General features: G+C 36.2%; 1 protein-coding gene across 17 annotated transcripts in view; it reads left to right on the top strand.

The window, feature by feature from the left end:
* Positions 1 to 14,044, top strand: part of AHI1 (Abelson helper integration site 1) — a 226,017-nt gene that overhangs the window by 101,677 nt on the left and 110,296 nt on the right. Inside the window, exons 22-23 of one of the 17 annotated variants that reach the window (XR_012517181.1) lie at positions 9,485 to 12,466; positions 12,922 to 13,247. The exons of 13 other annotated variants lie outside the window; for them this stretch is intronic. Coding sequence is in view for 3 of the 4 variants with exons in the window: in XM_074397422.1 (XP_074253523.1) it covers positions 9,485 to 9,576 (92 nt within the window). In the remaining variant the exon portion in view is untranslated. Of the gene's footprint in view, positions 1 to 474; positions 8,678 to 9,484; positions 13,248 to 14,044 lie in introns of those variants that run through there. 3 more of the 17 variants (XM_074397422.1, XM_074397427.1, XM_074397426.1) reach the window with 3 other exon arrangements.

Raw genomic sequence — 14,044 nt, forward strand, 5'->3', positions numbered from 1 at the left:
TTGTATCTGGTAACAGTAGATACATTGAACCTATGTTGTATTAACAGATAATAATTTAAAACTAGCAAAACGTGAGTTTTAAGCCTGTATGATGTTAAATCTGATTCAGTTTCCCAATTAGATAAAGAACCCATCGTAGATGGATAATCCCATGTTATAATTCATTTCAAGGAAAGCCAAGATAAAATACATTTTGGCAGAAATAGGATGCAGCCTGTAGTGATATCACATCCCATTAAAGGGCAGATTAACAAAATATGCCCCCAAAAAAGCTTGCACAACACTATACTGAATCACTGAAGTGAACTATACAATTGTTTGGCTAATGTTTTCAATGAGTTTGAATATGGTTTTCAAAGGTTATCTATGGAAAAATATCTAAGTGAGAAATGTTTGTGGTATTGAAAGATGACGTTTTCTGGTCACTAGCTATATGTTTTTGACATTATTTTTTCTTTTACTGAATTATTTCAGAAAGGTAGGAAAGCTGGAAATAACAAAACAATTATCTTCCACAAAAATTATAAGAAGAAAATTTTAGTATGAGAAGATCAACATAATTTACTTAGAAATTTGGGGACAATATATACCACTTTTTTACCTTGAAAGTATTTGGAATTTACATATACAAGTTACTTTAATATTGCTGTATAGGTTACATATTATAGTGAGAAAATACCTGGATTCACAACTCTTATGTTCAACCCGGGCTGTGCCGTTTATAACCCTTATTACCTGCAAACCTTAGACTCTTCATTTGAAAACTGAAAATGATATTTACATTATATACTGTTGAAGTTTAAATGAGATAGCATATATGAAAACACTGTAAGCATAAGGTGCTATATGAATATAACATATTTATGTTGTAAACATGATGAATATGTGTAAGCTAACTTTGAACTACTTTGAAATCTAATTTCAAATCACTATAATAATTAATAACAAATACCGCAAACCTTAGAAATTTTTAATTTCGAGGGTTCCAGATATCTGCCAGAAACTGAAAGTAATAGATTGGCCATTGTTATTTCCAGTGGAGCTGCATCATGTACTACCTCTTTAGACTTGCTCTTTTCACTCTAAATAGATACTTGGCTTGGCTTCAGAACTTGTCATTTTTATAACTAGGGGGGCGGGAACCTCTCTCCACCACTCTATCCCTACCAACTGTCTTGGAACAAACTTTTCATTCCACAATCCAAGATTAAAGGCTTAGAAGGTAAATATCTGGTTGAGTTAATATACTGTTTAAAATTCATTTAAGCAGTATCTTATGTCTGTCTCCCAACAAGGTGTAGATAATAGATATATAATTTTTTTTTCATTTTTTGTAAAGGGAAATAGCAGAGGGAATAGATAGGAAGGCCTTTGAAATGGGAAGAAGGATTACCATTGAAACAGATAAAGAATAAAGGGAAAGCTGGATATGATAAAGGCAAGCCTTTCAAACTTCACAATTATACATAGGATTGGCTCCATTTCTCTTCAGCTTCCATGGCCATGTGAGCCATAAGAGAGTTATTTATATACCTGCACATACTATCTCAGAAGCATGGCCATTAAGCCATTTGGTTACTAATATGCCTAACCTCATTTTAAGGCATATCTTTCTTAGAAATGTCATTGAGATATCACTGAACAGAAAAATTGCAAAAGCATAATATGTAGTCCACTTCAAAATGGCCAAATTAATCTCGTTTATTAAGAAGCCAGACTTTATGAAAAAAATCCTGCCTTAGGAACAAGGTGAGCTAGTTTTTAGACTTAACTCTATTTCTAAATGTAGAATCTTGAGCAGTTTCTTCAGTCCAGAGTTTTCTCGTCCCTCTAGATAAATGAGGGCTCTGGCTTTGGTGAGTTTCTGTCTTAAAAATTCTGTGGTTCTATTCGGTGTTCAAATCAGTTTGTAAAGTGGATAAATAATTAAATGTTGATTGTGCAAATAATCTATTAGAATCTGAAATACATAACTACAGAAACAAATCATGTAAATAGAGTGTTTAAAAATAAAAATTTTACTGGAAACCTGTCTGAAAGATGCAAGTCATGTCTGTCAATGTTTGCTACGGACAGTATAAGAGAAAGCTATTTACACAGAGCTAGTACGTATGAGCCCAGTAGCGCTCATGCTAGGAGACTTAAGAGTAGGAGTTGATTTTACATACGTAAGTGGGTTTACATGCTAGAGTGCTATACTCTCAAGTGGGTTTATGTTCTATTGTAACATCTATTGACCTTATTCAAGCTGAGTTCTAGATAATGGAGACTACTAGAAAAGTAAGCATTTCCCTCTTCTTTGATTTTTATTCCTCACAATTTCTAGAACACTTAATTTATTCATTCTAAAATCATTTTAAGTGACCACTTTGTTTAAGGCCCTCTTCTTAGCATATGGAGTAAATGTTAGAGTCTCTGCCTTAAGGAACCTCTAGTCTGCTTAGGGAGACAAATAAGTATGCAACAAATTAAGTCGGAATGTGACAAATTCTGAAATCACAGTGTAAACAAAATGTTCCAAGAATAAAGAGGGATAGGGGAGCTAAAATATTCTCAAACTTTACCTATTCAAATGTGCCAACACACCCAACTAATTTTTTGTATTTTTAGTAGAGACAGGGTTTCACTGTGTTAGCCAGGATGGTCTCGATCTCCTGACTTTTGTGATCCTCCTGCCTGCGCCTCCCAACTTGCTAGGATTGTAAGTGTGAGCCACCATGCCCGGCTGCCATTCTTGATTATTCCTTTTCTCTCAACTTCCTTCTTTCCCATTTGCCCATGCTGTATTTAGAGTTCAGCCAATCTTTCTCCTGAGCTACAAAATCTCATTGCAGTGGTCGCTGTACCTATTGCAGTAGCCCTGAATAAAGCCTTTCTTACTGTGCTTTCACAAGTATCATAGAATAATTTTTTTCTTTTAACAATATGTACGAGAGTGCTTGACATGGCTAGGGAGTGGTTTGAGTCTTGGTTTAACTGGAAAAGGTGAGATTAATGTGTTTAAGGAGAACTAAATTTGCAGAGGTAGATTAGGTCGGATCATACCACACTGATGAATTCACATTTTATTCTCTAGATCAGGGATACCTACCTGTCCCGCCCCCTGCCCCCACACTCCCAGGTGCACAGCAGGAGGTGAGTGGTGGGGCTGGGAGCATTACTGCCTGAACTCTACCTCCTGTCACATCAGAGACAGCATTAGATTCTGCTGTGAACTGCGCATGTGAGGGATCTAGGTTGTGAGCTCCTCAGGAGAATCTAATGCCTGATCTGAGGTGGAATAGTTTCATCTTGAAACCTTTCCCTTTTCCTCATCCCCCACCCCCAACCCATGGAAAAATTGTGTTCCATGAACCTGGTCCCTGGTGCCAAAAAGGTTGGGCACTGCTGCTCTAGGTTAAGGAATTATTCAAGCAATGAATATAAAAGGGATATTCTAAAATATATTTTTTCTTTGAATACAGTTGACATCTGTATGAGGAATAGGTTACAAGAAAACTTGGATACAGCTCCTATGAGATGCTTATTTTAGGAACTGTTCATTAAGCTGTTACTCTAAGTTCTGAATAACAAATCAGCTAATCTATAAAAATTAAAACTATAGCATCTTCCCTGAGTAATTTTTATAAGAAAGAAAATGATAATTTTAATATTTTTTGTTAAATTGTAGGGCATAGCCCATATAAATGCCTCACCATGTAGTGAACATTTTATATTGTATCTCAAAACTGATTCCATACTTTCCTAGTGTAATGAAGAAAATCTATAAAACAATAACAGCAACTTGCATTTGTATAAAAATTTATAAAGTGCTTTCATATGTATCCTTATTTGATCCTCAACAAAACTCTCTGAAAAGTAGGGTAAACATGAAAGTCATAGGGAGTAAAATCATTTTAGAGCTTCTGAGACCTTAAAACTTTTATTACTCAATTTCTGTACAGTGAAACTGAGAATCAGAGAGGCTGACTTACTACAAGTCACATAGCTAGTGGCAGTCATGTCTAGTTCAGGACTGCTCATCCTCACCATACCAAACTGCCTATTCCTGGAGGAGGGTACAAGTTTAAGGAGGTCCAGTGGGCTCCCTGCTCACAGCCCTCAGGGAGACTGTGTAGAGCCACTCCTTCATTAGTTGTCCTGCCACATTGCCAAGTGAGCCCTCTAGCTAGTGGCTATTATCTCCTTTTTTTTTTTTACTAGCTATAGAGTTCTGAGATACATTACAAAATAATAATATGAACAGTAGTAACTCTTTGGTGTGGTTTTTGAGACTGAGGTTTCAAGGAGGACATCCTATGTTCTGAGGATTAATAAACTTACATCTGTCTTTGATCTTTAAATGTAATTCTGTTTGTCAGTTGTTAGATTTTTTAAGGCTTAATTTCCAGTAATTATGGTATGTAGTCTTCAGTCAAATCAACAGGCTCTGTACAGAGAAGTTTTATTCTGTGTTATTTTATCTAAAATCCAGATTACATTCAACCATCTCAAGAGTCCCTACTATAGAACAGGGGTGTCCAATCTTTTGGCTTACCAGGGTCACACTGGAAGAAGAATTGTCTTGGAGCACACATAAAATACACAATACTAACGACGGCTGATAACAACAACAACAACAAGAACAACAACAAAGCCTAAAAAATCTTACAATGTTTAAGAAAGTTTATGAATTTATTTTGGGCTGCATTCCAAGCTATCCTGGGCCACATTTGGCCTGTGGGCCATGGGTTAGACAAGCTTGCTATAGAACTAAGTTTTAAAATGTGGATTATTCAGTAATAAAATCAATCACTGTTATGGGTAGGTAGGGGAGAGAAATTAGCAGAAAGTGTTACTGCTAACAATGGGGTAATTGTATCATCTTTGCATGTTTATATTTGAGGGGCAGCATATTTCATTTTTATGTACTTTTGTATATTTTCACAGCATTGCTCTAAATTAAATTTAATTCATATTAAATAGATGATTCAAACAAAAGAAAATGAATCGTTTTATTAATATGACTTTATTCATGCAGTCTTCCATATTTATTAATTATAAACTTGTAGTGTGGTGATAGGAATGACATGATTTTTTAAAACTATCAATAGCTTCTACCTTCTCCAAATTTTATTCGTGTTCTCCATTAGGCCCTAGTAAACTATATTAAACTTGATAACTAACCATTTAATCTAATTATTTGCCATATCCTGTTTTCCTTCACAGTGAAAATATTTGATTTAAACAAGATCACAAAATTGTTCAGTGACTTTGGTATTGGTTAAGAGCTCTGTCAAGCTAAGTCTTGTGCTTCTACATGTTGAATAATATTTGAAGAATTATAGTTCTTTTTTTTTTTTTTAAACATGGAGTCTCGCTCTTGTCACCCAGGCTGGAGCGCAATGGTGTGGTCTTGGCTCACTGCAACCTCCGGATCCAGGGATTCTCGTGACTCAGCCTCCTGAATAGCTGGGATTACAGGAGCCCACCATCACACCTGGCTAACTTTTGTATTTTCAGTAGAGACAGGGTTTCATCATGTTGGCCAGGCTGGTCTCAAACTCCTGACCTCTGCAACTCCTGACCACTTTGGATTCCCAAAGTGCTGGGATTACAGGCATGAGCCACCACGCCCAGCCAAAGAACTGTATTTTTTCATTCATTTTGTGTTTCTTTGAAAGTATATACTTAAATTCCCTTGACCAGCTCTTAAAATTGAGAGCTATTTTTTCAGTTAAACTTTTTAGTTTTTAAGATTTTAGTATTTATTAAAGTTTCAATTTTTATAGAGATATATAAATCTTTTTAGATAACTGAAATGTGAAATGAACCTGGATCATAATTTCACCAGAGATACTGTAATATTCCTGTATAAACCATTGTAGAAGGTAGATTACATCTAAGCTGGAAACATGATGGTTCTTGTATTTCAAAGAAAAAGCATTTTGGCAAAAATTAGTAATTAGAATGACGATTAATAAACACAGCTGATGGTAAAAGGGGGTTTCCATTTTAAGGAAGGTAAAATGAGCTTCAAAGACTTTCTCATCTCATCAGAATTGGCAGAGTTTTCTCTTAGTATTACTTAATGAACTTTAAACTGTTAATTGAAAAAGAATGTTTGCTTTAATTCTGGTTTCAAACTTTCAAAATTCCAGTATTTCCGGTGGTAGGGTAGGTGGAAGACATTCATTCACGATTGTAGATTAATAGATAATCTGCAAAATTAACTGATCTCTATAGACAGATGCCCTTAAATGTGTTTTTTGGTACTAAAAAGAATCAAAAAAATGTTTTTATTATGCAGCTTTTAAAGGCAAAAATTTGTTTTCCAGACAGTCACTTTGCTGAATTCAACACATGTATATTATGGGAAAAAGCACTAGACTCAGGGTCAGCCAGCCAGAAGAACTGAGCCTGACTTGGGATCCCTCCACTTCCTAGCTGTTTTGTTAGACAGTTTGCTTTCTATCTTCAGATAAATGTCTCCACGTTTCCTACTCCATAGAATTGTCAGGATCAACACAATATGTTCAATACTTTCAAACTCATAAAATATTGGGAGAATAAACAGTATGAGGTTATGGGGGGCTCTTTTCATTTTTTTTTTTTTTTAGTTTGAAATTATGCAATTTGCTTTGTTGCCAAAAGAATGGAAGAGATCTTATTTTAAGACATGACTTAATAAAATTTGTCAAGTGATTATTACAAGAAAAGGAACATGTCAAAGAGACAAATAATGGATATAGCATTTTTAGAAGCATGCCAAAAAAGACATTAAAATGAAGCAATTTCAAGAAGAAAGTTGTCAAGCATCTTAAACTTGAATAATCCACCAGAACACTTAACTTTCCAAACTTCAGTTCTCTACATGTGTACCAATCTTAACCCATCTTTGGCATGTAATGAGATAACATTGAGATTTTAAGATAATTAAAATCAAAGTACTCTCTTATCTGTGTAATCTGGCCAAAATCTATATAAGGGTATGGGTTCTGTGGGGGGACAATCATTTACTACACAGATGTTAAAATAGAACAAAAGCAACAACAGAGCTCCATTTGCTAGCCTCTGTTTCTCTTAGAATTTGACCATCTCTAAGAACAGAATCCTAGAGGCATAAAAAAGTCTTGGAGTACTTCATATAATTCCATTTTGCAACCTGTAGTTTTTCTTCTCTTAAGAAAACACTTTTCAGCCAGGTGCCGTGGCGCATGCCTGTAATTCTAGCACTTTTGGGAGGCTGAGGTGGGAGATCACTTGAGTGTAAGAGTTCAAGACCAGCCTGGCCAACATGGTGAAACCCCATCTCTACTAAAATTTCAAAAATTAGCCAGGGTTGGTGGCAGGTACCTGTAATCCCAGCTACTTGGGAAGCTTAGACACAAAAATCACTTAAACCTAAGAGGCGGAGGTTGCAATGAGCCGAGACCACGCCATTGCACTCCAGCCTGCAGCCTGGGCAACAAGAGCAAAATTCTGTCTCAAAGAAATAAAAAAGAAAAGAAAAAAACCACTTTTCTATAGTAGATAACATCAAAATGGGAGAAAGGGTGCTTTTTTACCAAAAATGTTTTGTTACAATTGTCTGTTGACAGAAGCAGTGATATGTGGAGGAATAAACTTCAAATTAGGAATTAACACCAAATTTGTAATTCAGCATTTATCACCCAGAAACCAGTTGATGTATTCAACTTCTGAACTGCTTACAGTAGGCCAGTCGATATGCTTAGTACTGGTTGTTCAAATGAAAAATTATAGACCCTGCCTTCAAGGAGTCGACAGTTTTTTGTTAGAAGTAGATAGTTATGCACTGCAGTGTTCTCCCATTGATAAGTGCTAAAACATCATAAAAATGGTAACAATTTTCTGAATATGTTAAAGCAGGCGTCCCCAAACTACGGCCCGCGGGCCGCATACGGCCCCTTGAGGCCATTTATCCGGCCCCCTGCCGCACTTCAGGAAGGGGAACCTCTTTCATTGGTGGTCAGTGAGAGGAGCACAGTATGTGGTGGCCCTCCAAGGGTCTGAGGGACTGTGAACTGGCCCCCTGTGTAAAAAGTTTGGGGATGCCTGTATTAAAGCCTAACTCAGACTTACGAGTCTGGGGTACGTTAAGAAAGAATTTAGGGCCAGGCGCGGTGGCTCACACCTGTAATCCCAGCACTTTGGGAGGCCAAGGTGGTCAGGATTTGGAGAGGTCAGGAGTTTGAGACCAGTCTGGCCAACGTGGTGAAACCTCATTTCTACTAAAAATACAAAAAATTAGCTAGGTGTGGTGGTGGGCGCCTGTAATCCCAGCTACTTGGGAGACTGAGGCAGGAGAATCACTTGAACCTGGGAGGCAGATATTGCAGCGAGCCAGGATCGTGCCACTGCACTCCAGCCTGGGCCACAGTGCAAGACTATATCTCAAAAAAAAAAAAAAAGAAAAGGAAAGAAAGAATTTAAAGACACTGAATTTCTGAATCAAGTTTTAAAGGAATCAGTCCACCTTAAAAGGGGGGGCTGTGGACTGTAGGGTTGAGAGCGAACAGCTATGAAGTTTTTTTATATATAAAATGAAGATTCTGATGCCTCATTTCCTGCTTTTCAGAAAGGCTGTTGTAGTGATCTACTGCAATAACAAGCACTATGAAGTCACTTTTTTTTTTTTTTTTTTTTTTTTTTGAGATGGAGTTTCGCTCTTGTTACCCAGGCTGGAGTGCAATGGCGCGATCTCGGCTCACCGCAACCTCCGCCTCCTGGGTTCAGGCAATTCTCCTGCCTCAGCCTCCTGAGTAGCTGGGATTACAGGCACGTGCCACCATGCCCAGCTAATTTTTTTGTATTTTTAGTAGAGACGGGGTTTCACCATGTTGACCAGGATGGTCTCGATCTCTCGACCTTGTGATCCACCCGCCTCGGCCTCCCAAAGTGCTGGGATTACAGGCTTGAGCCACCGCGCCCGGCCCTGAAGTCACTTTTTAAGTGACTAAGCAAACCAAATGTATGTTACTACTATTATCTTTAATTTATCTAGCATTAATTCAGCAAAGGTAGCTTAATTTAAAAGAAAGAGTTGTGATAAAAATGAAGACAACATGGTAAAAACCTGTATATGTCAGGCAGGTGGTCAAACTTCCTTAATCATCTTAATTCTGTTCCATCTAATCTACTGAGGACCAAGAATTACTCCTAAAGCTAATGTTGATTTCATTTCATACCCTTCTAGCTGCCAGTCAACACCAAAATCTTGACCGTCTGATGATTGCCATATTTGGATTTTTCTGTTAATCACATGAATTTTTCCTTTAGATGACTATTTTTATTCTCCTTCCACAAATCTTGCTTGTTAGGATTTCTTATTGTTATAATGGGATTCTCTAAAATTGATACTTGATTGGTTCATTGAGGTATAAGGGGCCATTTTAATATCCAGTATCAGTATTATACTAAGTAATTATCCAGTGAACTGAGTTAATCTACCAGTTAAGTATTAAAACTTATTCCTTCCTTACAGGCCAGGTGTGGTGGCTCATGTCTATAATCCCAGTACTTTGGGAGGCCGAGGCAGGTGGATCATTTGAGGTCAGGAGTTCAAGACCAGCCTAACAAACATGGTGAAACCCCATTTCTACTAAAAATATAAAAATTAGCCAGGCATGGTGGCAAGCACCTGTAATCCCAGCTACTTGGGGAGGCTCAGGCATGAGAATCACTTGAACCCGGGAGGCGGGGGTTGCAGTGAGCCAAGAGCGTGCCGCTGCACTCCAGCCTGGGCAACAGAGTGAGACTGCGTCTCAAAAAAAATAAAAAACAAAACAAAATTTATTCATCACTTGTAATAAAAGCCCCTGTATCCTTAATGATAAATGCCACTTAAACCTGTGTTTCTCAATAATAATTTAAAATATACTCTACATACTTGTTAGCTCCTAATTTAAGAAGCATTTTTATTAGCTCTAGAGAATATTAATGTTCTTAACGAATGGTTCTTCATACACAGGGATATGCAGTTAGTGTACCCCTTGAGATATTAAATTTCTCCTAATGCTGTCTGAGGGGAGAATGTGAATGCAAACTTTTCTTATTTAAATTAAGAGTCAAATGAGCTTGAATCTGCTCACTATTTCCTAGCCATTTATTTTGTAAGAAGCTATTTTATATGATGTTTGTATGATACATATGGTTTCAGTCTTATAATTGCAACTTTTTCCCTTTCTGTTAAAAGTAGAAAACTTCATTTAAGCTTTTCTTCTTTTTTCAGTCACATTGATTTGCAAATGTGAAATGAAAAAAAATGTGACTGAAAAAAAAAAAAGAAAAGCTTAAACTAAGTTGAAAGAAGATTTTAAACAAAACAATTCAGTGATCACCTAAGCAGAAAGTGTATTGAGAACTTCATATATATGGCTAGGACAAATTAACTGGCAGCGTGTGTTTAAGGTAAAGAGGTAAAATGAATGGGTCCACCTATGATACTATCATGCAAGTTGCCAAAATGAGAGTAACTGGGAGAGCGTATCCACTTTCCAAATGGTTCACTCTATTATTTTTAGAGAAAATTCCACTGTGGTTTTTGTTTTGTTTTTGTTTTTGTTTTTTGGCAGGCTGTTAATGCTGGGCATCCTTCATTTTCAGGGATTTCACAGTCTGTTTAGCTTAGGTATTGTACAAATGAACCTGCTGTTACTTCTGGTTTTCGTTCAGGTTTTCACCCTTCCAAATATGCTCATTCCAAATTCACAGGTTTTGTAGTCAGCTTCTCTATCTACTTCAGCCCTCCAATACTATTTTCAGACAGATATTTCTAATCATTTTCCACCTTCTGTAAATTTGTTGAAATCTCTAATCTCTTCTTTTCAACCTCAGAAGTGACCTTTTCTTTGCTAATTCCAGTGGTCAATTTGTTCTTATCTTACTTGACCTATCAGCAGCATTTGACACATTTGATCACTTCTAAATACATGCTTTCTGGGATACCACATTGTCTTGGCTTTCCTCTTAGCCACTCTTCATTCTCCTTTGCTAATTCTTCCTCTTTTCTTCCATGTCTTATCTTATTGTTTCACTGCAATTTGGCCCTTTTTTATTCCCTATATATGCCCACTCCCTTGGTGATCTCATGACTTTAAATAAAACTCATATGCCAGCGATTCTCAAATGTTTATCTTCAACCCCATACCTCTTTTCTGAACTCTAGATATACATAGTCCATTATGGTAGCTAGAGGCTAGTATAACATAGGAACTAAATTTTAATTTTATTTCATTTTAATTAACTTATTTTTTTTTTTGAGATGGATTCTTGCTCTGTCACCCAGACTGGAGTGCAGTGGTGCGATCTTGGCTCACTGTAACCACTGCCTCCCAGGTTCAAGCGATTCTCCTGCCTGCCTCAGCCTCCTGAGTAACTGGGTCTACAGGTGCCCGCCACCATGCACAGCTAGTTTTTGTATTTCTAGCAGAGACAGGGTTTCACCATCTTGGTCAGACTGGTGTTGAACTCCTGACTTCAGGTGATCTGCTCTCCTCAGCCTCCCAAAGTGCTGGAATTATAGGTGTGAGCCACAGTTACAATAAAAGGTATCTTCTCTAAATTAATCATGTATACTTGTTTTCACATATTTCACATTTTAAAAACCACCTCTGGCCAGTAGGTATCATATGGGCCAGTACAGGTTTATAAAATCCACTTCATTATCTGACTCCCGACAAATCAGGTTTTACAATATAAAGAATAGATTACCAGTTTTTTCTCAAAAAAAAAAAAAAACTGAATGCAAGTAACACATTTAATAATAAAACCTCCCTGAATGTTGAAGTCATTTTGTGGTGGTATATGACCGTCATGATTTTGAAGATGTTATTAAGAAGCAATTTTGATTAGCTTGACTAGGGACTCTAGAAGTATCTTATTTTTCCTATTTAAATAAATGTATGAGATTCTGGTAGCACTTAGCCAGAGATCAGAGGCATTTGTATTTAGTTCCAGATTCTGTTGCTTAATGCTGTGACTTGAGCAAGTTACTATTCCATTTCAGTGACCTGTCATTTGAAAATAGAGGATAGGAATATATTTGCTGCAAGTGAAAGTTTTTAAATACCAAGATTTGTTTGTCTTACAGAGCTATAGGAATAGCAGATTATATCTTTATAACTATATTCAGAACTACTTTAATCATTGAACCTTTTTATTTTAAATTCCTCTAACTTCCCACTAAATTTTAGAAAGGGAAAGCACTATGTTCCTAGAACTAAACCTAGTAAATGTCTTATGCTAAAATCTATATTCCTGTGTACATATGTATTATTTCTAAATAAAAGTAGAAGACTTTAAAGGTTTCAACTACTTTATTGGAATATAATTTATACCATGGTGAAAGTAGTAAATGTTTTGCAATTCACTGCTTTCCCTCTAGGGTAAAGGAAACTCAGTAATCAATTTACTCAAAGGTGAGAATTGAAGGAAGAATTACAACAATGCCATATCGTTGCAACAGGTGAGATGAGAGGGTTAGTTATAAAATGACTAAATTATTTTGACCAGGCGTAACTTTATTTTTTTTTTTGTAGTTTGAGAATATGGCTACATTAATAGACAGTTTACTCTCAACCAAAAAATGCATTTTACAATTTCATGATCTCTAATCAAAATTGACAGTTCAATTTTTAAGATAATTAGGCATACAAAATGATGTTGTTATAGAATATATTTCCAAATATGTAGATTTTAAAATAGGTTTTTTATAACTTTTTTTTTCTCATAATACATTTAATACATGTGTTTGAAGAAAATGAGTATTCTGTTCTGGCTGAGCAAGATGGCTCACACCTGTAATCCCAACACCTCGGCAGGCCGAGGTGGATGATCACTTGAGCCTAGGAGTTCGTGACCAACCTCGGAAACATATTGGGACTCTGTCTCTTTAAAAAATATTTTTTTTTAATTATCCAGGAGTGGTGGCACATGCCTGTGGCCCCAGCTACTCAGAAGGCTGAAGCAGGGGAGGATCAATTGAACCCAGGAGGTTGAGATTACAATGAACTATGATTGTGCCACTGCACTCCAGCCTGGATGACAGAGCAAGACCCTGTCTCCAAAAAAAAAAAACAAAAGAAAATGAGTATCATAATTTTAAGCCATTCTTCAATTGTTAGATATTATGGTCTTTAGTTCTTCACTATTATAGTGTATATATTTATATATGCAAAATGTTGGCCACATTTCTGATAACAAAAAAATTTTAATTGACAGAATAAAAGGTATTTTCTCTAAATTAATCATGTATACTTGTTTTCACATATTTCATATCAGTGTTCATTTCAGCCATTATATTGTGTGATTCTGTGGCAAGGGATCCAATTTTTAGAAAATAACATATGTATGTATGTATGTATGTATATACATACATTTTTTTTTTTTAACTAATTTTGCTTAGAATGGGCACTACCTGGAACCAAGCAAGCACGTCTTCATGTTTTCTCCTCTGGGGCAAAAATGAAATAGCATTTGTATCACAAAAATAATAGGGTTTTTTTGTTGTTGTTGCCTTTGTAAATCCCTATGTCTCAAAGTAACTTTTTAAAAAATTTGTAACAAGAAATTTCGAGGTTTAAACATTTTAGTTTGTGTCTACTGAAAACTCTGGAAATTCAGAAGAAGGCAGCTATCTAATTAAGTTCTCGTTTACTCTTAGTCAGGTTATAATCTGCTAAAACTATACTCAGAATAACCCTAAGGTTTCCCTTAGAGAAGTGAAGTGCATACTTTTGCATTTCGTGGTTTAGTCAGTTTGGCCTGGACAGTGAACAGTCTGTGATATAGAATTTACTGGTAATGTTTTCTAGAAATGAATATCCATCACTTACTGAAGATGTTAACTAACAATGGAAATTAGGTTTAGGAACCAGACATTCTGGTAATGATAGAGACTTAGAGATGATGTTGATTTGTGTTTTCTAGAATTTTAAATGTGCATTTTTAAGAAGCCTTTTCCATGAATGAAAAGTGAATGAATGAAAATGTAAAGAATCACTGTGTTGTTCTTAGTCAGCAACTTGCCTACCAGTGTGAGAGC

This window comes from Saimiri boliviensis, chromosome 4, assembly GCF_048565385.1.
Source record: "Saimiri boliviensis isolate mSaiBol1 chromosome 4, mSaiBol1.pri, whole genome shotgun sequence".
Classification (NCBI taxonomy): domain Eukaryota; kingdom Metazoa; phylum Chordata; class Mammalia; order Primates; family Cebidae; genus Saimiri; species Saimiri boliviensis.